Genomic DNA, 27216 nt, shown 5'->3' with positions numbered 1-27216 from the left:
ACACACACACACACACACACACACACACACACACACATTCATTTGTGCAGCAGCTCAACTATTTGTTCAAATGGATCCAACCTTTGCTGTTCACTTTGTATGAGGTGTACTGCCTTACTTAGTAGCAGCACCTGAGAATCCTAACAGCCTCAAGCTATTGAATAAAGTTGTAGATTATTTTTGAAATAATTAGACTCAAGTACTCTGGAAATTCAGAAACTTTGAAAGCATCTCCTCTTGCTGTAGTCAAGTGACTGCAACTACAGTATTTTAAAATGAATTGTTATGAAGCCGTACAGATGTGCTTAATGAAAGTATGGTGACCTGTACTGACCAACTAAATATTCCAGATTTTTCTCTATCCCAGTAACTATGCTTTTCATTTGCTATCAGGTCAACCACAATGCGGTTTAAGCTACCAATCTGTACCTGCCGGATGATACTTATTTTCACTGATTTTTATGTTTATTTAGACACCCCCAAGGATATTAATTCAGCAGCATTATGTCACATTTATAAACATTAGTCCATGTGACCCAAACACTGAGTCACAACTGTGTTTACAAATGAGCCACACATTAATACTCCATTACTACCTATGTTTGCTTGGCAGTGTAACAGGGTAGATAAAACATTTTGTCAGGGATGGGGAGCATCTACTCTACATTAGCTGGTGTGTTCCACATCTTTATTGCACCATTTCTTCTTTCCATTCTTTTCTTATATCAAGTCAAAAATGATTTCTTCTTTACATGTAAGAAACCCCAGTATGAGATGGACAGAGGAAAGTTTCTCATCATGGAAGAATGACGAGAAATAAACATAATATTGTTGCTTTGTTGATGGTTAGTCAGTCAAACTGGGACATTCTTTCTTCGTCAAGAGAGTGTAGTGAACTAATCCAGATAACACAGATCTCTCTTGCTTACATGTATCTCTCATCCTCCAGAAAATATACTAACTTTGTCCATTGGGTAAAATGTATCTAAGTTTAAATGTTCTGCTACCCTGCTATTCATAATACCATCATTTTTGGAGGGAAGGGTTTTTGTGCTATTGTTCAGTGCTGTGCTGTAAAAAAGTTCCCTTGTAATTTGGGGGGAGAAATTTTAGTCATTTGTCCTATGTCCCTGAAGACCCAAGCACCAACATGAACCTCCTTGAAGTGAAACTTCTCAGGTCGAGGTATACTATCTGATATTTTGTTGGGCTCAGAAAATGGCGTTGACATGCTGATCATTCAGTGATCATTGGTTGGAGATCCAGATGGAATTTAACTCCTTACACATATGGCTGCATATTCTGTAGGTGCCTCTTTCACATTCCTTGGTTGTCTTGGGTTTATTCCAATGACAGAATGGTTCAGGGAGGCATAAACAATGCTCTGTTTGTTTTCCTCCGGACATGGGTTAGAATAAACTTCAGACTCTTCCTGGACCCTGAACCAGGGCTCATTATCATAAGTACTAGTCTCTGATGGCAGTGTTTGGGGATTTTGCCTGGTTCCCACTTCAGTTTGCTCACTCCTTAAGGGCTGGGGAATATCAACCTATAAGAAAAAAAAAAAAAGATTGTTTTAACTACTGCCTAAGGATGTGATAGTGCATACAATTAGCAAACTATGAGTATATGCTACATTGAGTCAATATACCAACAGAAATAATTTACTCTTCCTCACTTTTGCTGCTGACACTTACATCTTTAGCAGATTCTTACTTGTTGAAAGATGAAAGGCTTAGGACCACTATGTTCCTCCTCAATAGTTATTTTGTGCTTTTTTTTTATTAGTCACTTTTGAAGTCACAGAACACTTCCAGCTATACAAGAACATGACCGGGTAAAAATGAAGATGCCATTTTAATGCTAAGAGTTGCTCTTTCAATTTTTCAATACCAGTTTTGTCAGTCAATTTATGTTCTTGATGTTTGGCCTAACTCCTTGAAGGTGTCAAGTCCATAGTCTTTGACAGTCTACCCGCCTTATCAGGTCCTTTGTCGTTTTCATTTTATACGTGAAATAGTACATCTCCTACCACTCCTTGTCAGAATTCTACCACAGGTGCATGTCAGGCCCTACCCCAAGAAGCTAAGCATTAGCTGCCAAGTATGCTGCTTCCCTCTGATGGGCTGCCTGGAAAATAACACTGAGGCCGAAGGACCGAACGAAGCAAGAATCACTTTACCCTTCCCAGTCTCTTAGCTTAGCTGGAAAGTGTCCCAGCCTTCACTCTAAGGAACCTAGTGAAGACTCCAGAGATGCACTGAAGAAGAAAACTGTCAGAACCTAATAAATAGCCACAAATCCTCAATATATCAACAAGATCCCTGTTGTGCTTTTATAATATATATGTCCATCAACTCAATTACCTGGCTCTCTTTCCAAAAGACGGTTGGTTTCCATGGAAAACTTAACTAAAATGAATGAGGTTAAAGAAAACATGGTGCTCTGTGGCTTGCTGTACCCTGTGGCATCTCAGCGAAGTGGGTAGATGCCACAAGCTGGGGCGCCATACTGTGGTCGATAGAGATGACAAACACCAAGGCAACTATCCTACTCTGTATGTGTATGGCATTTTACAGTTTACAAAGGGCTTTTTAAAAAGGCACAGCTGAGTGTTTTTAGTATTCAAATACATTTACCCTCCAGGGACCATTGTGAAATAAGATGAGAATCTTGGCTTTTATATGTACCTGCCATGTTTTAAGCAGTTCCTTTCTCTCCTTGATTTCTATTCCACTGGTTCCAATCCAAGTCCCTTCCTAAGAAAGTTTTAGTCTCAAAGATCTAATATGACACAATTTTATTTTCTTAAATGTTGGACAACTCAAATGACACAAAGCTCTGAATCCCTATGAAAGACACAGACATCTTAATACAAAATTCCCAAATAATAACACACACACACAATCCCTTTTGAATTCAACTTCAGATCATAAATAATTTGTCCAGCCTACACAGGAAGAAATATGACTACATTTTAACCAACCTGGGCTTAACTTAAACTATTTATATTATCATTGTAAACTGTTTCATAGATCTCAGTCCTCATTGTAACAGAATGTGGTTCATTGGTATTCACTATAGGAAGAAAGAAAACAACATTTAAGTATATTTTCCTACTTGAAGAAACAAAACCTTAGCACCCAACACAATGTTGTTTACTGCCACTTTCGAAAAACTTAGAATGAGTTTACAAAGTTGAATGCATTTGGCTTGATTTAAAAGTGGGCAACCTGGTGGGGGATGCTAAGTGTCATTTAGTATTATAGGTAAAATTTTGGCTATATCTGCCTTTGGCATTTCTGGAACTTTTGAGAGGTTTACTATATCTTTACCTCTACCCTTCCACCCTGAAACATGCATATACACACACAAGTTCCTTTGTAGTACCTCATTTGTGACTATTTCCTTTTAACTAAAGAACTTCATAAAATGTTTTCAGAAATGTATTGCCTCATCTTGTATTTTTTTTTTTTTTGAGTTCCAATATTTACACAACATTGAACCCAAAAGAAAAACCCAAGTTTATATTTCAAGAACTTGTAGGAAAATTTGGCCCTGCCTCCAGAATGCCCTAGGCTTTGTCTGGAGGTCTCTTCCTTGATGAGCCCACACACATGGAAGACGTTTGCATAAGTAGTAACTTTTCCAGTCAGCCTTCTCTATCTGCTGGTGATCTAGGAAGAAATCACACAGTATTTTATGAGATAATTATTGTTCATTCTTTCATTAACTCTCAACTCCCTTCCAGAAAGACTTTAAGGTATTTTTTGTGAGAATAAATGAATAGCCTGAAGTTACATAACAGGGCAAGAGCAGAGTCAAGTTATATAATCCAGTCCCTGACTTTTCTACTTCAGGTCTACACTGCCACTCATGCCCTTCCAAAGGCCACTTATTATAAGTCTTGTTAATCTTGAAGAATCTTTGCTGCAGTTGGAGGTAAATGTAAAATAAACACTTTTTTTTTTTTTTTAAGCAAGTCGATATATAGAGAGAACATTTAGATAGTTCCTGGCATAGGGTGAGTGTTACATAGCTTTACCCAATTTAAAATAATATATTAAGATGAACATGGTTAACAGACTGCATTTGCTTTAACAGATACATAGGACATACCAGGTTAACTTCCCTTCTTGCTATATCAGAAGGCTTCTTTTGTTCTGCTGAAATTCAGAAAGAAAAATGAGAAAACAAGAAGAGAAAAGAACAACACAAAATTCTTCCCCAATTCCCTGTAAGTTGAGGTTGTGGGAAGAATATGGGTTCTGGAATCTGATTGGCTGGTTGAAATTCAGTGTCTAGGGCAGAGGTAGGCTGCCTCCCCACCCATGTCATGAACTTGCATGTCAGTGGCAGTGTTACTACTAGTTTTGGCTTGTTTATTTGCTGGCAGGTACACCTCAGTTTGTGAGCATTCATGCTGCTCACTTCTTTCACTGATTCTTTACTTCTTACTCCAGAGAGTCCTCTGGCATATCCAAGAGGAAGGGGCAGGATCAAGTACCTCACTTTAAACACTCTGGAAATCCTTGTTCTGTGGATATCCGGTACTTGATGTCAGACACACTGTTGTCCTCTCACCTACAGAGGCCAGGATCTCCTATGGCCCAGTTCACTCCAGATGTGGTAGGTCAAAGGATTTATCCCTGCCTCTTTTCCTAAAGTTTTCTGAAGCAGCCTCAAGAAAGATGGTAAAAGCTGGGGAGGGACCATGGAAAGAACCTTGGAGTTACAGATGTGAAGTTGGGGTTACAGAGGATTCCCGCAGTATTCTGGGAAGGTTCTGGGCTCCGGAATTCCTTACCACAAAAGACCAGAAGTTTTTGCCCAGACAAAGCTTTCTCTGTGGCAGAAATAAGGGATGCTCTGTCTAGCTTCATTTCTATAGCTACACTGTGGCTGCCAGTGTGGCAAATGGTGGGAGGAGATGGCAGAGGGGGAATGGTAAAGACAGAGAGAGAGAGCTGGGGTGTTTCAGATTAGAGTTACATTAGAATTCTCCACATCTCTCTCTTACTGTGATTGACTGTCTGCTCATGACTCTGAAGGAATTCTTAGAAAAGCAGGAAGGAATTGCTTCTAAGATGTCACATCTCTCCTATCCTATCCAAACCCAGATTTTTCAAATGCTTTATTTTTGGGTGACAGTTTACTTCAGGCATGTGTTTTTGATGGCATCAGAAAGTGCAGACATAAGTTTCCTTTTGGGCTATTTAATCTTCATTTAGACAAGGGTGTGTGTGATTGGCATGATGTGCTGTGGTTGTGAAAAAGAGAATGAGACTAATTCAAATCAGACATGTTGACCTGAGAGACTATTTCAACCTCCCTTTTGATACCTTTAAAGCTCAGAAGAGCAGCTTGTCACATAAACTTAAGATTGACACAAATAGAATGGGTAAGTCCCAGCCATGTGCCCTCCTATCACCATCCCTGCCTGGAGCACGGCGCTGTTGTGACTGTGCCTCACCATGACTGGATAGGACCTGAATTAATCCATCTGTCTTTTTGGTGGAAGGATGAGTTGTCCCCGAGGAAATCATTATCCATGGTTCTTTGCAGAATATTGGGAAAGAAAACAACAGGAACCAACTAAAAATTAATCAGCTCTAATAACTGAACCCCAAATGTGTGGCACATAGCAGCAGATGGAAGATGGAACCCACCTTGGTGCCTTCGAAGGCAGCAGAATAGATAGAAACAGGTAATAAGCAGAAGCAATGCTCCCAAAGGAAGCAGACTATAAAGCATCCATTGTCTTTCATCTGTCACTTCTGCAGAGGGTGGTCCTGAGGCACTGGTTGTATCTGAAATTGAGTCGATGCTAAAGACAGTTAGGAAATTGGAGGTATAATAGGATCAGTAACACCTTCTGCACCATTACAACTTAAATGAAGGAGATTTCCAGCTGATGTTTCTCTTTCTCTTCTGGAAGCCTTCCCCAAGAACCCTGTGCCTCAATGTTCTCACCCACCTCTTGCTTTGTTGATGAGCTTATGTGGGTGGTTCTGGGTTATAATTCAACCTTTGTAAGAATTTTTTACTCTTTTAGGGTTAATCCCCTCTAAAACAATACCCATAACAGCTCTCAGGAGTACTTCACCAAGCTCTTCCCTTGACATTGTCTTACCTAACTTTCACATTCAGCCCTGAAGGAAAGTAAGGAAGCCATTATTTTTATCCAGTTTCATGCCTTGATACAAGTTTTATTGTTCCAAGACTTGCCCAAGGTTAGATAGCTAGTGAGTTGCCTTGGGACTCAAGCCAACATATTTTTCATACTACATTCCAATTCCTTTAACACAAAGGCTTTTTGTTGTGTCATAACTCTTTGGGATCTCCAAATACTAAGTACTTTCCTTATCTCAAGATACCTTTGTTATCACCAAATACGCTTTGTTGGGTCTATAGCCAGTGCTCATTGCTATGACCAATGTTGACATGCATTAAGTTTCTGTTTGACCGAGGTAGATTGATTGCAACTCACTGACGAGTCATGAAACAATTTAATAGATCACAAACAACTTTAGAAACATGAATTGCGGCAAAATAGAAAAATATCAGAAGGCAACACATATCATTAATGTTGTATATATGTTAAATTTTTTATGCGGGAAATTTTTATTTCTAAATATATTAACATCATTATCTGCTTGCTTCTGCATGCTCTTGGTTTGAGGTAAAGGTGGACAGGAAATACAGAGGCTATGCGAATGAATAGTGGTTAGGTAATTCAGACTGGTAACAAATGCTACTGTTTATGCTGCAGCTGCTGCTTGGGTTAGGACAGCAGCCAAGTCATTACCAATGATGACAGACACAGCTGTCTGGGGGAAGGGTGTAGATAGAAAGAAGGAGGAAAGTTCCCACGTAGATAACTAATACAAACAGATCCATTCGGTTAGACGAATCCAACTTATTATTTCTCCAACCACCAAATAATATAATTTCCTTAATTTTATTGGACTAGTTTGATACTTACTTATCAGAGGGTATTCGGAATTATTTCTAGTCCATTCTGAAATAGAAAATCAAGATAAAGAAGTGAAATTGGTTGTAAAAACAACACTCAGTTGTGTCCAAAATCAGAACTAATCTCCGAGAGGACTCCTGCATTTGCACTAACAGAATCCAGTAACTCAGCTTAAAGGAATTTTCACAATTTGCAAATCCGCACCTCAAGATCATAATAAGTCTCTGGGTTTATTTTGAGGCTTGAAGTAAGACTGTAAATCCAACACAAACTTTGTCTGTCTGCTTTGATTCCCTCTTCCCCATTAAGAATAAGGATAGAATACAGCCTGTAAGACAGCTTCCAGCTTAGAAAAACAAGATGTTCATTCAGCCAGTGCTCCAAGTGAGTGTGGAGACTCACAAGGAAAGGTTGCTTCTGATGACATTCTGACTATCATTCTGAAACAGATGGTGCCTCCCAGTTCCTGCCCACTCATACCACCCCCACTTCTCTGCTGAGAAGATGACGACCTGCCCTTGTGAAGTTCCTAATCAGGGATTGACCAAGGGCACGTTGGGGAGGATGGAGTTACAGGTCAATGTACATTCTAGTGACTGTTTCCCAGCTCTGTCAACTTTTCTCTTGGAGCTTTTATTTGCAAAGCATTTTTCTTCATTCTGGGAAAATACTGCTTTCCCAATAGCATCCGAGCCCTGACTGAGCCACAGCCCTGTTTGTACATGAACCAATTCTGTTTTTCTTTTTTTTTCCCCCCCATGGGCCAATTTTTAACTCAAACATAAAAAGAAAAAGAGAGTCAGGTACAAAAACAAGAAAATTCCCAATAGCACCTAAAAAAGATATCTCAAGGGGAGAAAATGAAATTTTTTTTAATCATGCCTCCACATTATTTTTATGAAAAGCATCATCCTTAAATATAATTTCAGAATATATTTTTCTCTGTCAGTATTCAATTCACTGAGTATTCCCAGGTACAGAAGGAAAAGGAATTTTTCTTTGACTCTTTCCTTCATCACTTCATGAAAGGAAAATACATACCCAGTTCAAAGCTAATTCTGAAATAATTCATTTGGCTTTTGTGAAGGAAGCAAGGATGACCCAGAAGAATATGACACAGTTTCTGCTTCTCAGGACCTTTTAATTCTTCATAGGATAAAGAACATTTCCACACATTAAACTACAGTACAAGGAAATGTCTGGTAAATGAGAAGCACAGAGCTTAAATGGCATGAAATATGTTAGAGAAGAGAAATTGCTTCTCCTAGGATGAACCCTGGAAGGCTTCATTAAGAAGTGGGAAATGAGTTGGGCTTGGCAGGAAGGGCAGAATTGTGGTAAGTGGAAGCAGATGAATGGGTGCCTTGTGAACAGTGAGAAGAGCATGGTGAAGACATGCAATGGTAGGTAGGGCTGTTGGGCTGGAGCAGAGGCTCAAAGTGGAGTCCAGAAGCAATCCAGAAAGGCAGGTGGGGATGGACTGTGGTAGGGCTTGAATGCTGGGAGCCAAATTTGAAAGCACTAAGAATGCTCTGCCAAAGACGCGATAGAGGAGTGGCATGATGGAAGAAATTTATTATGCAAATTAAGTGTATTGGGAAGATATTTGCCTGAAATGGACCAAAATAGGAAGCACTAAAGACATGGACTCCATGAGGCTGACTGGAATACTTGTGAGGAAGATAATGAAGGTTAGAGATACACATGAAGCTATAGGAGGGAGGCAATCCCAGACAGAAGGTTGCTGACAGAGAAAAGTAGACGGCCAAAATGAAGTCCTGGGGAATTCCCTTGGTCAGGAGCATTAATTCATAAAGTGATAAGAAAGGTAGGAGAGTGTGAAATTAGGGCAACAGAAATCTCCAAAGGAAAAATTAAAAGGCCCTTCATGTCTCCTACGTAGTTTTCCCTCTCACCACTTCATCTTTATCCCTCATCTCCAGTATGATCCTAACAAGTACATCCTCCCAGGGCAATGGGATCGACGGAGAAGTTACTTCTTTTGCTTTTCTTCTCTTCAGCCCCCTCCTCCCCAAGGGAGAGAGACTGTTGATCCTAATTTTAGCCCCAACTTGATTCCTAGAACATGGGACCTTTATGCACTTTACAAACTGTGCAACCATCTGTAGTGGCTGTGGAATGACCCCAATATGGGACAGAAGAGACACAATAATATCCCTGGGATGCTTCTATGTCAGAAGTCGTTATTGGCTTGCCCCTGACACTGGTTAAATTCCTCCCTGTTGTATAGAAGGGGATTGATTCCTATGAAGGAAAAGAGAATTACACAAGAAGGCACCTTTTACAAAGAATGTGAACTCGATGCCACTTCAGTTAATTTTATTATACATTATATTAACATACATCATATAAATAATCTAATAGCATTCAATTATTGTGTATTTTGTCATATAATTAATATCCTGGGAATAATGTTTTGTAAGCTTGGCTTATTTTTATCATTTATTTTGCCAGTTAAAAAATTAGTACTTCTTTAAAAATTCAATATCTCATTATGTGAATTAATAGTGAAATTTTCTCCAGAAAGCATTCTTTCCATAATCTTCAGTATAAGCTTCTCCTGATTGTTAAAGGCAATTGTTTCACTTTGTACGGATTATGTCATTTAATTCATCTAAGAATTATGAAAAAAGATTTATTGAACACCTATTGTGTGTTATACGCTATGCCTTCTATTTGTAGAGAAGCAAAGATGTTTAAGACACAGCTTCCATTCTAAAGAGGTTTATAAGCCTGTGCGTGGATAGTGGCTGGCAATTAGCATTGCCTTTGACCCACATTAGCAAAAGCAGAGTCTCTAACTCTGCCACGAATCCCTTCTACACTTTACTGTGCATTCTCTTACTGGGCTATTTTCAGAAGTCTTAAATAATTTATAGGATTTTAAAGAGATTTAAATGGATTCCTTCACTGGGCTACTTTAAGGGAGTTAAAAGACTGACTCCAAAGTGTGCATATAAAATAATAAATTAAATTTTTAAAAACACCGTGTATGCATTCAAGTGAATGGTGTCCACTGAAGAAGTAACTGCCTACATCTGCATGTAGATTCCAGTGCACAAAAGCTCTTTGAAATTTCTTTTTTTGCAATAATCTTCAAGGTCAGTTTATGGACCACAAAACAAGCTCCATTTTATTTCTTGTTGTAATAAGCACTAGATGTTATCTGTGTTACACTAGGTGTAAGTGATAAATCACTAAATTCTATTCCTGAAACTAATACTACACTATATGGTAACTAACTTGAATTTAAATAAAATATTGGAAGGAAAAAGAAGTCAATTGGCCAAAGATGTATGTATTTATTCTGGACTCTTAATTCTCTCCTACTGATCTGTGTATTTATCTTATGCCAGTACTACACTGTATCAATTATTGTAGTTTTGTAGCAAATTTTTAAACAAAGGAGTGCAAGTCCTCCAACTTTGGTCTTCTTTTGCAAGGTTTTTGTTTTGTTTTGTTTTGTTTTGGCTATTTGGGTCATTACAACTGTATGTGAATTTTAGGGTCAGCTTTTTCATCTATGCAAAAAAAAAAAAAAAAAAAGGTTGAGATTTTGGTGGGAATTATATTGAACCTGTAGATCATTCTGGGAAATATTGCTATCTTAACAATTTTAAGTCTTCCAATGTGAATGGCATGTATTTTTCCATTTATTTACATCTTCTTTAATTTCTTTCAGCCATGTTTTGTTCAGTGTATAAGTGTTAAGCCTCCCAGGTAAATTTATTTTTTTCTTTTTGAGACTACTATAAGTAGAATTTATTTTTTAAATTTCCTTTCAGATTGTTCATTGCTAGTGTTTAGAGATACCACCGATTTTTTTTAGCTGATCATACAACCTCGTTGAATTCGTCTATTAACTCTAGTATCTTTTTGTGGATTTTAAAGGATTTTCTATATATAAAATCATGTCATCTGTGAATAGTGATAGTTTCATTTCTTCCTTTCCAATTTGGATGCCTTTTATTTCTTTTTTCTTGCCTAAGTGTTCTGGCTAGTATTTCTAGTTCAGTGTTGAATAGAAGTGGCAAAAGCAGACAGCCTCCCCTTCTTCCTGTTCTTTTTTTTTTTTTTTTAAGATTGTATTTATTTATTTGACAGAGATCACAAGTAGGCAGAGAGGCAGGCAGAGAGAGAGAGAGAGAGGGAAGCAGGCTCTCTGCTGAGCAGAGAGCCCAGTGTGGGGTTCGATCCCAGGACCCTGGGATCACAACCTGAGCCGAAGGCAGAGGCTTTAACCCACTGAGCCACCCAGGCACCCCCTTTTTTTAAAGATTTTTTTTCTTTATTTATTTGAGATAGAGAGAGAGAGAGCAAGGATGAGCAGAGGAAGGGGCAGAGGGAGAGGGTGAAGCAGGCTTCTTGCTGTACAGGAAGCCCAATGTGGGGCTGGATGTGGGGCTCGATCCCAGGAGCCTGGGACCCATGACCAGATCCAATGGCAGACATTTAATCAACTGAGTCACCCAGGCATCCCTCCTCTTCCTGTTCTGAGAGGAAAAGCTTTCAGTCTTTTACCACGGAGTATGATGTGGAATTTTCATAAATTAAACATATTCATTTATTTCCTCTACTCTTCTCTGTTTGCTTTCCATGTTTTTTTCAGTTTGGTTTTGCCCAACTTAACCTCAACTTGTTCTCCCAATTTTTGAACCTATTGAGGGCCTCTGGGAGAGACTGGGGAGGGACCTAAAGCTATGAACATCCTCAAAACTCATCAGGGAGTCAGGTTTATTTGTGTGCAGTTTCTTCTCTGTGCAAAATACGAATTATTAACAAATGTATAATTGTCTGAGCACCACAAATGTAACTTCAAACGTTTATTATCAATAAAAGGACTGGTAAGTGGAAGAAAAAATAAAAGGAAAAGAGGATAAAGGATAGAGAGCTGTCTACTACAATCAGTATTTACTTGGTAATTTTTTCCATATTTCAGTGACCTACTTTGGATTTATCAAATAAATGGTATACCCCCTAAAGGCAAGAACGATAACTTTTATTATATATTTTTTTCTATTTTTCTCTTCCTCATCCCAAAATTACGCACACAGTTGCTCACACAGATGACAATCTGAGGAGTGTGTCAACTTTCCGATTTACATGACTTTAGTTACTAACATAAATGCTTCAGAATCTGGGTCCTCCTTTTCCTTAAAACATGATAAAAAAAGTATGAGATAGTCTTTTCTTTTTTTTTTTTTTTATGAGATAGTCTTGATGTGTAGAACCTACCTGTCACATTAACGGTTATTGAATGGCTTTCAACAAGTCCAGATGAAAAATTCGCAGAACAGCGGTATGACCCGGTATCATCAGGCAGCACGTGATTAAAATGCAGAATAAAAACTGAAATATTATTCTCCTTTTCACTCCAACTTGTGTATCTCTGATGTTTATACCTATGAGATAAACAGCTGTTTCCTTCGAGTTTGCACCAGATCACATCAGGTCTGTTAGTACAGTATTTCACAGGGCATTTCAGATCAAATGATTTCCCTGCTGAGACAGTGTATATGGAATGTCTCTTTACATACAGTTGTTCTTTACATGATTTTTCACCTGAAAGATGAAAACAAAATTAAAATCAAATATGCTCTAGGAAGACCAGATATCTGCCACTCAACAGTTTCTGCCAAAGATTTTATAATTTTATAATTTTCCCAAATAACATTTTTATTTATTTTGGTGGGGAGAGCTTTTTCCTGGAAACAGATTTTCTGTTATCTTCTATAAACTGTCTGTTAGTAATTGTCAGTTGCGTATAAATCTGCAGCCAAGAAAAAAGAACTTTTAAAATTATCTATTACTACTGAATAAGTTCTGTAACCCTTTACTTACCATGAAAGTATTTACCTGGAAACAGCAACATCTAGGATGTAACTGAGAACCAAGATACATGAGGAAGTATTCCCTAAACAAACAAAACAGATATCGCAAGAACCCAAACTCATCTCACTTTATACATAATCCTTATAATTCCCTTATCATTTCCTAATTAGGTTAGAGGGCATAATTGTGTTATATAATACAGAATAATAACTATACTCATAACGAGAAGGCTGAATCAACAGCAAAACTTATTATATATATTCAGCTTAATATATTCATTTTTTGAAACTTATTATATATATTCAATAAGCAAAACTTATCACATATATTCAGCTTCATATATTCATTTCATATATATTCGGCTTAATATTTTCATTTTTTGAAACAAAGAAGAGTTCAGCCCATTTTAAAAAGAATTTCATCAAAAATGGTCACATCAAAAAACATCTTGGCCTCTAAAGGGGCAAACTTCAGTTACTTAGAATGTATATTTATGTGGAAGTATTCACTCTTGGATAATGGTTGGATTATATTGTCCCTTTGGAGACTCGTGCACATGAGCAAGAAAAAACGACACCAACTTATGACAACCACTCAATTTTTTTTTGTCAGTTATATTATGAGTGTATATAAATCATAGAATATTCTACTACTGATCCCTGTGCGGGGAACAAAATAACTACAATCAGCCAGATTCCTTTTAGTTAAGAATGCGAGAGTGGTTCATAGCTTTTTATTTTTCCATTAGACCTAAGTCTTAAGAGTGTTTTCTCTTTAAGTTCCTTTCCCTACATCCTTATGGTTTTTTTTTTTCTTGGCTCTGTCTTTCCCCGTTTTGAACTACCCTCTCAGCAATATATCCAATATATCCCCTTCATTAATTTCTTTCACTCATCTCCAGATGTCCTTCTGGACAGAGGTACTGTCTCACATCAGCATAACTGAAAGGATAGCTTAGTGTTTAAGGACAAAGCAGGCTAAGGGCAACTCGGATGTTGAGGGGGAGGACAGCTTTTGGCCCTGCCTTGCACATACTGCTCAGCTTAGCTGAATGTTCCACTTTGTTTCTACACCCTTGCCAGCATAAATATTCTCATTTTTAGCAATTTCCTAGGTTAAAACCAGCAATTTCCTAACCTCCAAAAAAACCTCCCAGTATAATTTCTGCTCGCATCTCATCAACCTCTGTTGAGTTTCCAGGAACCAGATTGAGAACTGTGGAGAACTTTCAGAAACTTGGGAATATTCATATATTTATAAATGCATTGAAACCTCAAACAAGATCACTTTAAGGCTTACTAAGACTTACTAATTCAGTTGCTTCCAAAAATTCAAAATAAAAATGAAAGCAAACTAAAAGCCAAGTTATAAGGATGAAGTTTTCAAAAACTTGGGAGAGAAAGGGTAAGGTAATTTACCAACAGGAAGTGCCTAAGAATATAACACCTGGATGTGGTTAGACTTGCAACAAGAAAGCAAGAAGCCAGAGGCAGAAAAACCAAGTGAAACTCACATTTCCAGAACTCCATTCCTCCTCCCCCTGAAGTTAATGGACTACCTCAGCCTCCTAACTTCCCTTTTCATGTACCTGGATCTGGATAAGTCAGTCAGGGTTTTTTTTGTTTTTGTTTTTTTGTTTTTTTTTTAAATTTCATTTATTTGACAGACAGACATCACAAGTAGGCAGAGAGGCAGACAGAGAGAGGAGGAAGCAGGCTTCCTGCTGAGCAGAGAGCACCGCAGGACCCTGGGATCATGACCTGAGCTGAAGACAGAGGCTTTAACCCACAGAGCCACCCAGGCGCCCCAGTCAGTCAGTTTATGGAGCCTAGAACTCAGTGCCAACACTGTGGAAAACAACGAGATGTTGGTAGAAAAGGCCTTCCTGCCCTCAAGGAGCTTAGCATTTAATTGATGAGAGGAGATTAATTTTTTTTTAAAGATTTTATTTATTTATTTGACAGACAGAGATCACAAGTAGGCAGAGAAGCCGGTAGAGAGAGAGGAGGAAGCAGGCTCCCCACTGAGCAGAGAGCCCGATGCGGGGCTCGATCCCAGGACCCTGGGATCATGACCTGAGCCGAAAGCAGAGGCTTTAACCCACTGAGCCACCCAGGCACCCCATCACCATGAGAAAATACAGAGCCTGATACTTTTGAGATATTTATAAAAGTCACGTAAATACCTAAAAACTAGAATAACCATTCAAACATAGTTGCTCGAATACTCTCAAATACTAATATATTGTGTGATGTTGAGATAGCCACATGGTCTCACTGGACCTCAATTTCTGTAAAACAGGATGAAAACAGGAAAATTCTCACTCCCCATACTCCCCTAAGGAAATGCATCTGCAGCTTCAGCGCTCTCACTGTGTGATGGACAGGTTAAAACCAGCTCTAGGTCTGTGTTGCCTTTCCATTTAGCCATTGGGCTGTTACCCAGTGCTAGTAGCACAAGTGAATATCCCTTCGAGTTCCAGCCTCTGTGGCTATGTGTGTGGGGAGAGTACAGAGCAGGGGTAGGAGAGGAGGAGAGCCAGCTGACCGTCCTGACCACATCACTGACTCCCAGTAGTGTTATGAAAACGTCGCTGGGGTTCCTGCATATTCTTATCAGCAAGATGAAGATCACTGACTGTTACATTGGCTGGTACAGGGAATTTTCTTGAATGAAGGAATGAATGGATGAATGCAGACTTGCCAACAAGCATTAAAAACCATCAGGAGGACTTGCTCTTTGTTCGAAGAGGGTATTAACGTGTCCCATCCCCCTGAAACTCAAACATATGTTTGTAACGCAGGAATGCTACACAGAGCTGAATGGCACAAATCTAATTCTCCATCAGACCCCCATTTTGACCCTTTGCTCCTGGTCCTGAATTTTGTATGACTATTTCATGACATTCAGGAAATCAAAAGCTGTCCCCGAGGTGTTTGTCTTGTCAAAAAAGCATTTTCTGAAGAGAGGTGAGGAACACAGTTGCTTTTAGATGGAATGTATCAGCCAATGGCAGTTGTTCCTGTTGTTATTCTCAAACATTCATAGCTAATGGTGGGGAATTTTCAATGTCAAAAATAATTCAAATAGACATGCAGTAAAAGGATGAAATTTCTATCATCCTCTGGCTTTTGTATGATGAAGTTTCCCTTTTTAAGTCACTAGAGGTTTTAGGAGACTTAGAGTTTTTTGCTTTGTTTTGTTTTTTAAGATTTATTTATTTGAGAGGGAGAGAGATCTTGAGAAGGGTGTGGGGCAGAGGGAGAAGCAGACTACCTGCTGAGCAGGGAGCCCGATGCAGGGCTCAATCCCAGGACTCCAGGATCATAACCTGAGCTGAAAACAGATGCTTAACTGACTGAGTCATCCAGGTGCCCTGGAAGACTTACATTTTAAAAAAATCTTTATGAAAGCCATGACTGTTACAGCACACATATTCCATGACCAGGGCATACCTAGCATTATATGATGCCCAGAGTGCACCATTTCTAACAACCTCCTCCTTTATATGGAAAAATGTTTTCAGAGATCATGAGTGGAAATGAACAATAAAATGGCTAGAAAAGAAATACAGACAGTGAATATTTCCTTTCATTGAACTTCATACATAAAACCATGGAGGTTAGAAAGTATTTTTAAATTATGAGAATCAAAAAAGGAAAAATGCACCAAATTGTCTATTTAATAGTTTTGTAACTATTTAAACAGTGTGAACTTTGATCTTTTAGTTACAGTCTGATATAGTAGTCTACATAAATAATTTTCCAGTAGCTAATAAAGGAATTTTATTAAAACTGAAATTCTACAGAAGATACAAGTTAGGCAATTACTAAATTGTACCACGAATGTGAAGTTTTATTTTGACTCATTCTTTAATTTTAAAACAACACTTTAAAGAGAACACATTTCAGCTGTATAAATATTATTTGATAAAACATGAAGTTTTAAACTTCAAAACTAAAGTTTATACCTGAAAACAAACTACACTGCACAGTTTGTATTGTTTCACTTTTCAATTTTAAACAAATAAATATCCAAAGTGGTTGCACAGAATGAAAGCAATGAAATCGGCTCACATTCTGTTTTTTTGGCTCCAGAGTCCCTGTGGTATTGTTATTTATTTAAAATCTACTGTTGAAATGAAGGAATACATAGGGGCACAGGGATCAGAGACAAAACAGCCTGGAGCAAGCGCAGGTGATGCTGGACATTATAAATTAACGTGTGAAATGAACACATGAATCTGTGTGTGTGCCCAGAGCCAATTCTGTCTGTAACTGGAAGTTCTCTGAGTTAGCTTTTGTGTAGAATACAATGTTCTTCAAGGGGGAAGTACTAAAAATGTGCTAATTGGAAACGTACATACATATCATTAAAACCCAGGAGTAACTATAGTAATTATTTAGAATTTAGACCAAAAATATTTTTGAGGGGATATTATTATTATTATATTATTATATATAATATGACATTATTATTATATTATCACTGATATTCAGAATTCCTAGTACATGGTGATAATTAAAAGTAGCTTTATTTGTTTTAAAATTCTGTAGTGATAATGTACCCCCTTCTTGCCCAGACCCGGGGCTGTGGACATCACCCTATGACTACTTAGTAATGTGACAGTTTCTAGTGCAAGGGGAATGCTCTTCAATTTTCCTTTCAGATTTTTTTTTTTTTTTTAAAAACCTGAACAAGATACAATACCTCAGAGCTTTCAGATTCCCAAGAGGGAGAGAGCCCTCTGGCTGGGTCAGTTAGGAAATGCTCCAAAGAGGAAGCCCAAACCCACCCTGGGGCCAATCTTGTATACTTTCTATTATCACAGTATGATACCATCACCTACCTATGATGTGGCCAGAACCTGGGAGCCCTCTTGGTTTCTTTCCTCTTTCCTACCCCATTCTGTCAGTCATCAAATTAAGTTGATTCAGCATCCAAAACGTCTTGCCAATTTGCTTCCATAAAACTGCCTTAATTTGGGTCTTATTTCGTTCCAGGTGGATTATTATCACAGCCCACCAACTAGTCTTCTACATTCCAAACTTGGCCTTTTCCCCTCCCCCCACCACATTTATTCTCCATATCACTGTCAAAGTTTGCATTCTCAAAATGAAAATCCAATAGAAGGATTTTGTACCTTAAACCCTTCAGAGACTCTTCAGTGCCTGCAGGAAATGTCCAGACTCCATCAAATGAAATTTAACCTTTACTTCCTTTTGGAAACTCACTCTGCCTCCATCCTCCAGCAACCCAAGTCAATTGGACATCCCCCACTCAGTGAAGGTCCCATGCTGCTCTGTGTGACATGCAGCATTTCTTTATAATTAAATATGTGTTCATGCATCTGTCTTCCTACCAGGTCCATGACTTTCTTGATGAGATGGTACCTGTCTCTGCAGGAGGAGCTGAGCTTAGTACGAAAGGAAGAAGGCCCGGAGTAGCCTGAGACTGAACCACGAGAGCTCAGGAAGAGAAAAATTTCCTGTTCATAACTCTGACTAATGCTTTATATGCACTAAGGGAGCAGAGCAAACACATCTGAGCTATTACAAAGGTGGCCTACAGGGCACTGAGGTGAAGAATGCATGCATCTCAACATACCCCATAGTGGTTAAGTTATAACCACTAAAGAAAAACTAGACCTTACAAGTATACAGTGTGGGAAGGTCTGATTTATGTCCACTAAGGGGTGGTATTCAAAATATTTAACAAGTGATACTCTGTGGTCATCCAGATACCTGGATCAGCCAATCAGAAAGGCATGCCAGCCACAAAAACTCCACAGCCAGTACCTTACAGCTAAGAAGGTGCAAGTGTAAATACCAACAGGAGCCAGGGAGGGTAGATAATTTGTGAAACCTATTAGCTCTTAAAGAAAAAAAAAAAAAAAAAGCTTTGTGATTCTGAATCCCATGCAAAGTACAATTATTTCTAATTTTTAAAGACCATGCACCTTGAGTATAACTGTTATCATGAGGAAAAAATCCCAACTGAGATTCACTCTTGCTCCACTGAAAAATTCTTAAACATGCATGGAAAGTTCAAACCGATTACATTTACTGAAAGAAATGGATGACTGTAATGAATTCAGGGGAGACCTTGATTTGAGCTATGACAGAGTTAAACAAAAAAGTATCAATAATTAATTTTTGAAAACCACAATGATCATAAAAGATATAATACATCAATCATTTTCTGTGGTGTGAAGCAGGATTTTATCTTCTGTCAGAAGATGCTGTGATAGACAAACACAGACAAAAACCCTCAAACTTAGATACATGGTGAGGAGGCTACAGAAGGAGGGAAGTCTTCAGACTTAGGAGGAGAATAAGTCTCCTGTGGAGTCCAGTGGTACAATTTGCCTTAATTTTGAGGGCCAGAGTGGTGGACGATGGGGGAGAACTAATGACCCCCAGGGAAGGGAAGCAAGTGCCTGTTCCCCTGCAAACTGGTATGGGTTCAGGGGTTGTCTGAGGCAGTGGGCTGAACAAAATCAAGGCCAGTTCACGTACAGCAACAGTAGCCATGGAATTACACATTGGAGGTTCTGGAAAGTTCCTGGACACCTCAAGGAGTCACATGCACAGCATCAGAAAGTCCATGTGGCATGCTTCTCATCATAAGCTAGCTGGCATAGACTCGGAAAATCAGAAATGTGGTGCCATGAGATGAAGTTGGTGGACATACAGACACCACTAATTGAATGCCTTATGTGGTGTGGATTAAGCTTACCACTTTAACTCTGTGGTAAACAAACCTACCGCATAAGTCAGATAACCCCGGAAATGCTAGGAAAACCTGAGAAACTTGATGTATGCATGCAAGGTTAAAACAGAGCTTCTATTGTAAAGAGTGACCATTGGTAAGCTACGCTAAACCCAGTGCCATGATCTCAGGGGTACAATGAAAACTGAAAGCGTCAGTCCTCAGAGTAACGTATATCTGACAAACAGCATGCAGTGTAACACAGTCAAAGACATAGACATGGATGAAGTAATTGTTCAGGTTTTTCTTCTCTGTGGATATTGTCTGATACTGGTCTTTAGAAGGAGATAGGCATCTCTTCCCTGTCTGAACATACACATGTAAAGATGCACACAAAGAGATAAGGAGAGAGAGAGAGAGAGAGAGAGAGTGAGACTCACATTAACTTAAAGTTTCTTTAGCTAAAATGGGACTGGAAAGTGTTAAAGAATTAACTTCACAACAAGAACATACATAGTATGAATCCAAATTCATTCTCATTGCTTAAAAGGACAAGAAATGAGAAAATTGAGAGAATTTTCACAATCATTTCTATTACCATTTCCTCCTTAAAAATCTCACTATATTGGAATGTCACAACTTTAAGTTTGCTTTCACATGCTATTTATTTAGCACACTGAAGCAATTTCTTCTAGGGCTAGGATTTCTTATTCTGTGATATGACTATTTGGGGGAAAATCTGAAGACTATCTTTTCAATATAGTTTTATTGAGCAATGTAAGACTTTAAGCCATCCCTTGGTTTTGTCTAGTTTGGGATAAGTCTTAAATTGTTTTGTCTTGAAATAGTCATTTTAGGGGCGCCTGGGTGGCTCAGTGGGTTAAAGCCTCTGCCTTCGGCTCAGGTCATGATCTCAGGGTCCTGGGATTGAGCCCCGCATCAGGCTCTCTGCTCAGCAGGGAGCCTGCTTCCCCCTCTCTCTCTGCCTGCCTCTCTGCCTGCCTCTCTGTGTATTTGTGATCTCTCTCTCTCTGTCAAATAAATAAAATAAAATCTTAAAAAAAAACACGAAATAGTCATTTTAATATTTTTCAAAGCTTCATCTAACAGTCAGCAAATCTTACAAATGACCTGTGCCATTTCCTCTCCTTGAGATATTAAGACAGGACCCACAGGGAACATCAGTAGTCATCAGGTCAGACAGCACATGGGTGGCATAAGTCACATTTGGGGGATTACCTCCAGAATCACAGCTTCACATTCATTGTCACTTGCTCATAAGCACACAACACTTCACATTATCAAGTGCAGCAGACCCTCCCTAGATCCTCCTGATGGGAGGAAGATAGGGACGTAACTAACATTTTTGAGTTCTTATTATGTGTTTTACTCTTAGGTACCATACATACATCATTTCATTTAATCCTTAAAATCTTATCAGGTACTTACAGTTATCATCTTAATTTTTAAGCTGGAGAAACCAAGTATTAGAGAAGCTAAGCCACTTGCTGAGACAACCAGCTGGTGGGAGTCCGAGCTAGCACCAGGACTTGAGCCCAGGCCTGGCTAACTCCAAAGCAAATTATATGCCAGGGTAGTTGTGGAAGTATATGAGAACACATAGGAAGAGTTCTTAGCATTATGCTTGGCTCGTAATAGACAATAAAAAAATACCGGGTATTATTTTTTCTTAGGATGAATTTAGGGAAGTGACGCAGTAATTGAGCAAGGCCTGCAGGTGGCAGAGACAAAATGGCGACCAGAAGTTCTGCCCCAAATGCCTCTGCTCTGAGCTGTTATTCCCAGCTGAGTCAAGGATCATCAGTGATGCATAACAACTGGCATATAGATTGGGCAAACAAATATAATGGATACAGAAAAGGCAGTTTATCCCATAGAAAAATGTACTTTTATATATGAGAGATGGAATCTTAGAAAATTATACTAACAAAGGGTGCCTGGGTAGCTCAGTTAAATATCTGACTCTCAATTTTGGATCAGGTCATGATCTAAGGGTCATGAGATTGAGCCCTGTGTTGGGCTTTGCACTGGGCATGGAGCTGCTTAAGATTCTCTTTTTCTCTCTCTGCTCTACCCCCTCAAAAAAAGGATAATTATAATAATAAAAATTAAAAAGTTAAAAAAAAAGAATTATACTAACCAGCAAGGCCAGCCTTGGTCAAAAGTGGGAAGTAAAATACCTTTGTCTTTGGATACTTTTCCAAGATTTCTTTTAGTACTTCTCCATTACATCTCTACCAAGTGACAAATGTCCCTTTATGGTTCTACCCTACTGGTCACTGACTTTGTCTGTCCAGCCAAAGGATTCACATGTATTTCATTTCTGCAGAGTTCTGCCCACCTCATTCGACAAGAATGAGTATCTAGTGGAGTGTTTGTTAGCCAATTCTACAATTCTCTTCATGGAATAGCAAACGTTTTTGGCCAGTTTAGTGAGCCCTAAAGAACGATGACTCATATTGACAATTTAGACAACAGCTCCAGAAGACTTTGACTGCCTGCTCCTGGGAGACACTGTGATTCAGAAATGCTAAGCCCTCCACCCTGATCACAGTGGCTTCTGGAAGAAGATCAGCGCAGAAAAAGCCTACAGCATAGCTTAGAAGCCATGGCCAGCAGCATCAAAGAGAGCCTTTGTCATCGGACCAGAAATCAACATACGGATTTCTAAATACTACCTTCAGTGATTATGTGGTTACTTGGGCTGCTCAGGGTAAGCATAGGTTCTGTGTTGCTGTAAAGACACAGAGAAAGTCCACCTCTACTTCTTTCCCAGGTACTTCCTCCCCTTCTTAATGCCCTCTACCACAGAGATCACACAGATTCACCGGAGTTTTCAAAGCCAGAGAAGATACTAAACAATATTCATGTGAACAGAAACTGCCAATTGTCCCCCAATATTAATTCTCCTCTTCTAAATGGTAGAAAAAAATTAAATAGGGCCACAACTACCCAGCTAGGACCTAAGTGCCCCAGCCTGCCTTATAATAGCTTCTGGGCAATGAGCTGTTTATGACATATTTGAGTCCCAGGTTGTGTTCACAAGATAAATATGGCTAACAGGAAGGAGAAAAAGAGAAGTTAGCTCTACCAGCTAAACCCAGGGTTTCCCTATGACTGACCCAGATCACCGTTCCCAACATTCTCCCGGACTCTGTTCAAAGTGTACCTCAAATTAGATAAGTTTAGATTCTGAGCATTCGAGAATGATACCCCTGCACGTGCATGCATGGGCGTTTGGTAATTGCTTCCGTAGAGATAAGCATGTAAATCAGAGGCCATCACCATGAAAGGATAGGTGGATAAGAATGAGCTTATTTTGAGGTAATGGAATGGTGACTATTAGAAAAGTGAAGCAAGCTGCATATGACAGAACAGCTCACAAAGACAGTATCACTGAAGTCACATGACGACCAAAGCCTTGTTATTTCTTGGTAACTGTGGATGCTTGTAGATAATGATATCAAGAGCTATTTATAGAGAACTTTTCTCAACCCCAAATGAGAGATAGCCTCCCACTCCTCCTTGAAGGAAACTATCAAGCTAATTAAATTTTGGACTAAAAGAACAACAACAAAAAAACATTAGCTAAAGTTAACAGACCACTTAATGATGCATCAAGTAAATCATAGGAAATCCTCAAGCTATAAAGGTTAAAATTAATGTGTTCTGAGTGTTGTATAGAATTAGTTCACTTACTATAGGAACCCCATAAGATCAGTGTCATTGTTGTCCCCTATTGTTTAGATGAGTAAACAGAACCAGAAAGTTACAGTCACAGTAAGTGGCAGAGATGGGACAGTAATCCAGACAGTCTGGATCTCGAGTTCCTGATCCTAACCTTTCCAAGAAATACAGTAAAAGATTGATTTAATTTGGCAACCTGATTATGAATGCCTGTGAACATTTTTCCTTCAATAATTTGGAACTTTAAAGTTGAAACTCACAAGTAATGAAAACTAAGTAGGAACACCCCAGCTAATCAAGATAACCAGAATTTGACTTCAAAACGACATCAGAGGAAATTTTGGTAGTGGGACAGAGGAAGCAACAATTAATTAAAGAGCTTCTCAGAGTTAGGAAAATCAATTCAAGGCTCTTATCAGCATACAGGTTAATCTTTTCATGCCTTAATCCAGGAAGTCCTTTAACTCCGGAATATTTTCCTAGACATTTACATAAAAGGTATTCCTATTTTGTGGCAGGCATTTTTGTAATAACAATACACAGGCATTTGGCAGAAGAAGGAGTGCTACCTCCAGCATACATGGTACACGTTTCAATAGGAACAAATAGCTAGAGCCATAGCAATAAGCCTGATAAAGACACTGTGTTATCAAACAGGAACTTCAAAAAATGATGGGTGCAGAGCACTTTCTGCCCTGTTTCTTCTCTGACCCAAAGATATAGCCAGTTCCCAGGGAAGGGACAATCTAAGTGGAATGTGGGGTATGGATCCATGGACCATAATGAACTATCACAATGAAGAAGAAACAGAACCCATACAAGAGCCAAATGGAGACTCAGACCGAACTACTGTGTTCTTGATGGAACCAAACCATAAGTGGCCACTAGTACAAGATTAGTTTGTTTGTTTGTTTTTAAATCATAATAAGTAGCGGTCAGTCAAAGATTTCCTACTGCCTTCATGTCACATCATATTTAGTGCCAAGTGGTACCCAGACACTTAACTGCTATACTCCTGCCTGCTTGAAGAACGGAATCCTTGGTTGATCCTCAACTGAACAAGTGGTCCAAAGACTTGCAGCTGGGACCTGCTCTCTGGTGATGCATCTCCACTTACAGCCTAGTTCTGTCCAGTATAATCTGCCCATCTGTACAGGAAGGTGCTGACACCTTTATTCCTTTCATCAGGATAAAAATAAAAATCACAGTCAGATACCAAGGGACAGAGTTCTCTCTAATTTTTTTCTGAGAAACACAAAAATCAACCAAGCATAATTTTATTACAAAGAAGGACCTTAAACAAGAAGTTTATAGGGACCATAACATTTTTTCCAACCTTATGATAGATGGAGCCTCATTCCTGGGAAGAGGCACACAGATTTCACATTGTTTTTAAGTGGAAGGAAAGCAATCCATTAAAATTAAAGAAAAATTAAATTATAAATTAAAATAATAAAAATTTAAGAATCTGAAACTGGGCCAATGTAAAGAATTCAGTAATTTAGTAAATCACAGGAAATCCCCAAGACGAATAGGTTAAAATTAATGTGGTTTTAAGGAATGGAGTCATCAGCTCTGTCTGGGAGAACAATTCTCACCAAACATTTATCTCAACCTATATCTTAAATTTAATGCAAGTAATGCTTCAATCTACCAACTGCTTTACAGTAGACCTGGTTGGCACTTTGAGGCTTTCCATTTCATTCTCCAAATAATTTGATTCTCTATAGTTGGGGTCAAATATATTGGGCTATGTATTTTATTTATTCATTTTTTTAGCTTTAAAAGCTCAGCCATTTTAAACGATAATATTAACACTTATTTCCCATCTAATGGAATTTTGTGGGGGGGGGGTGCTTGGTGAAAATAATATTAGCAAAACCACCGTTAACATTTATCAGCTTTTATTATGTGGACTTGTTATACCTGGCACTTTATCCATATTATTGTATTTATAGTCTTCACCATAGGCCCATATTTTAGGTACAATCATTATCTCTGTCTTACAAATGAGGAGACTAAGGATAAGAGAGGATAAGAAACATGACCAAGGTTACAAAGTAAGTGGCAGAGCCAGTAAACAAGCCCAGTCCTAAATGACCATCCCCCCCCGCCCCGCACACACATACACCGACATGGGGCTCAGTCCCAGGATTCTGGGATCATGACCTCAGCTGAAGGCAGACACTTAACCAACTGAGCCACCTAGGCATCCCAGCACTGAACATTCTTTTCCTCCATTTCACACAGGAGAGTTTATGTGCTCTTCAAACTGGTATGAATTCTAGTTAATACACGACTCCAGTTACGGCTGTGTGATTTTAGGTGTCTGATGGAAAATGAAAAACCCAGCCAGCCATCTAAGCAACTCACCAACATAATACCAAATTACTCACACACATAATGAATGCTTAGGTTCCTGGGAATGTTTATCCTGCGCCTGGTTGTGTGCCATCCTAGCACCATGAAGACAAGTTCCAAACCAAGCAGTTCCAGGATTTACACAGGATTTATGACATTCAGGAGGATTTCAGTCACCGTATTTTCTGATTTAAAACCACAGCACATAAACTGATAAGAGTATGTGTGTTTGTGGGGATAAGCAGGCAGGAGATTTGAAATCAGACCTGAGAAAATCAGAAACTTCTGCTATATAGCCTTTCCAATATATGGGCCCCTGTGTCCATGTACGGGAGCAAATGAACTCACTAGAAGAAAGTAATTGCTTTTTTGCCCTCATAAAATCTTTGTGGAGATGGCCACACACCACGCAGGCCTCAAGCTGTTTTCTATGCCACATGACACCCACGTAGGAACCATTCTCTTTCAGCCTAATAAGAACAATGACAGAATGCCCCTATTCTTGATCTCTGAGCATTTGCTTACATGGTGTTCTCCAGACAAACACCCTACCGAGGTAAAAAGGGCAACTCTGTTTGGTAACATTATTCAGTAGTAGCCACAGAGACAGGTACAACCCCAGTTATCTAACACCCATCCAGTTGAACACGACAGCACGCTGCTTGCCTCTGTCTCAAAAAAACAAGCTATTCAATCATCAGGATGGCATCCAGAGCATTTTTGCTAGAAGTTGTGATACATTTGTACCTTATTTATAACATCTGCCCAATTCTTTCCTTACCATCAGAACATTTTTTTAAGAACATCAGCCAAGCCATGACTTGAAAACCATGTTCTTATTTGGTTGATGTTCTAGAATGTGCTCAGTGAGCAAATCTCACTGCATGGTTCCATCCACCATTATCCGCTTGACATAAAAGAACACATCCTACTAACACCGCAAGTGAAAACATCCCCTGCACCCCTGGGAAATAAAACAAGAGATTATCTACGTTGGTGCCTTACCGTTGATACTCCAGATGCCCAGATGTGGGATTAGGAAGAATACCGAACACAATTTCCCAATTCCAAACATGCCAGGCAATGTCTTCATTTCCTGCGCATACCAGGGACAAGAAAACTTCACAAGTAGACTTCTTTTCTGCCCTTGAATTCTTCAGGATTGGACCAGGTTACCTACCTCAGCGACATCTATGAAGTAAGTAGAGAAGAGCAAGGAGGTGGCAGAAGACAGTAGGAAGAACCTGAATCGTTTGTGAAACAAAGTGAACAGAAAGACGATGTGATACTCTATTCTGTGGTTTTTGCTTCTTGCCAAATCGGCTGTTCACTTTCAAACACTGATCTGCAAAGCAGCTCAGTCCCTAACTTCTCCTTCCGCTTTACCACCCTTTTTGCCCCACATTGAGGTTTTTTTCATTCAAAGCTGAGTAACATGAAAAATCAAACTCTAAAGAAATCTATATGGTTGCAATCTTTAGGTTGAGATTTTAATCAAATTAAGGTCAGGGAACTCATGGTAAAAAGTACCTATGGTAAGTATGCCTTTCCCCCTTTTCATAGCTTGAGATTATGAAACTTCTTTTATGTAGAAAGTTTTAGATTTT

General features: G+C 38.9%; 1 protein-coding gene across 5 annotated transcripts; it reads right to left on the bottom strand.

Annotated features, from left to right (window-relative positions):
• LOC111152216 (B and T lymphocyte associated) lies at positions 1-26930 on the bottom strand. 5 transcript variants are annotated; one of them, XM_022510617.1, is made up of 7 exons: positions 26615-26930; positions 12233-12559; positions 6986-7021; positions 5670-5810; positions 5474-5557; positions 4120-4166; positions 1-1549 (listed from the first exon to the last, which is right to left on the bottom strand). In XM_022510617.1, the coding sequence occupies exons 1-7, from the start codon at positions 26700-26702 to the stop codon at positions 1274-1276; spliced, it is 999 nt and encodes a 332-aa protein (XP_022366325.1). In that variant the 5' UTR covers positions 26703-26930; the 3' UTR covers positions 1-1273. The 5 variants fall into 5 exon arrangements, with proteins under 5 accessions (XP_022366325.1, XP_022366334.1, XP_022366343.1 ...); XM_022510626.1 differs by lacking the exon at positions 5474-5557 and having other exon boundaries at positions 26615-26928; XM_022510635.1 differs by lacking the exon at positions 5474-5557 and having other exon boundaries at positions 4120-4163; positions 26615-26928.
• Positions 26931-27216: the final 286 nt, after the last annotated feature.

The sequence above is a fragment of the Enhydra lutris genome, unplaced genomic scaffold (genome assembly GCF_002288905.1).
Source record: "Enhydra lutris kenyoni isolate GAN:26980312 unplaced genomic scaffold, ASM228890v2 scaffoldscaffold2, whole genome shotgun sequence".
Lineage (NCBI taxonomy): Eukaryota > Metazoa > Chordata > Mammalia > Carnivora > Mustelidae > Enhydra > Enhydra lutris.
This window is presented reverse-complemented; position numbering and strand designations above follow the sequence as displayed.

Bases quoted from the DNA above. Each gene is read 5' to 3' on its own strand.
- LOC111152216 (XM_022510617.1), bottom strand. From the start codon at position 26,702: ATGAAGACATTGCCTGGCATGTTTGGAATTGGGAAATTGTGTTCGGTA. The intron at 5,558-5,669 runs GTGGGTTCCATC...TATTCTGCAAAG, and splicing joins CTGCCTTCGAAGGCACCAAG to AACCATGGATAATGATTTCC. The intron at 1,550-4,119 runs GTATGTCCTATG...TTTTTCTTATAG, and splicing joins CAAGAAGGGAAGTTAACCTG to GTTGATATTCCCCAGCCCTT.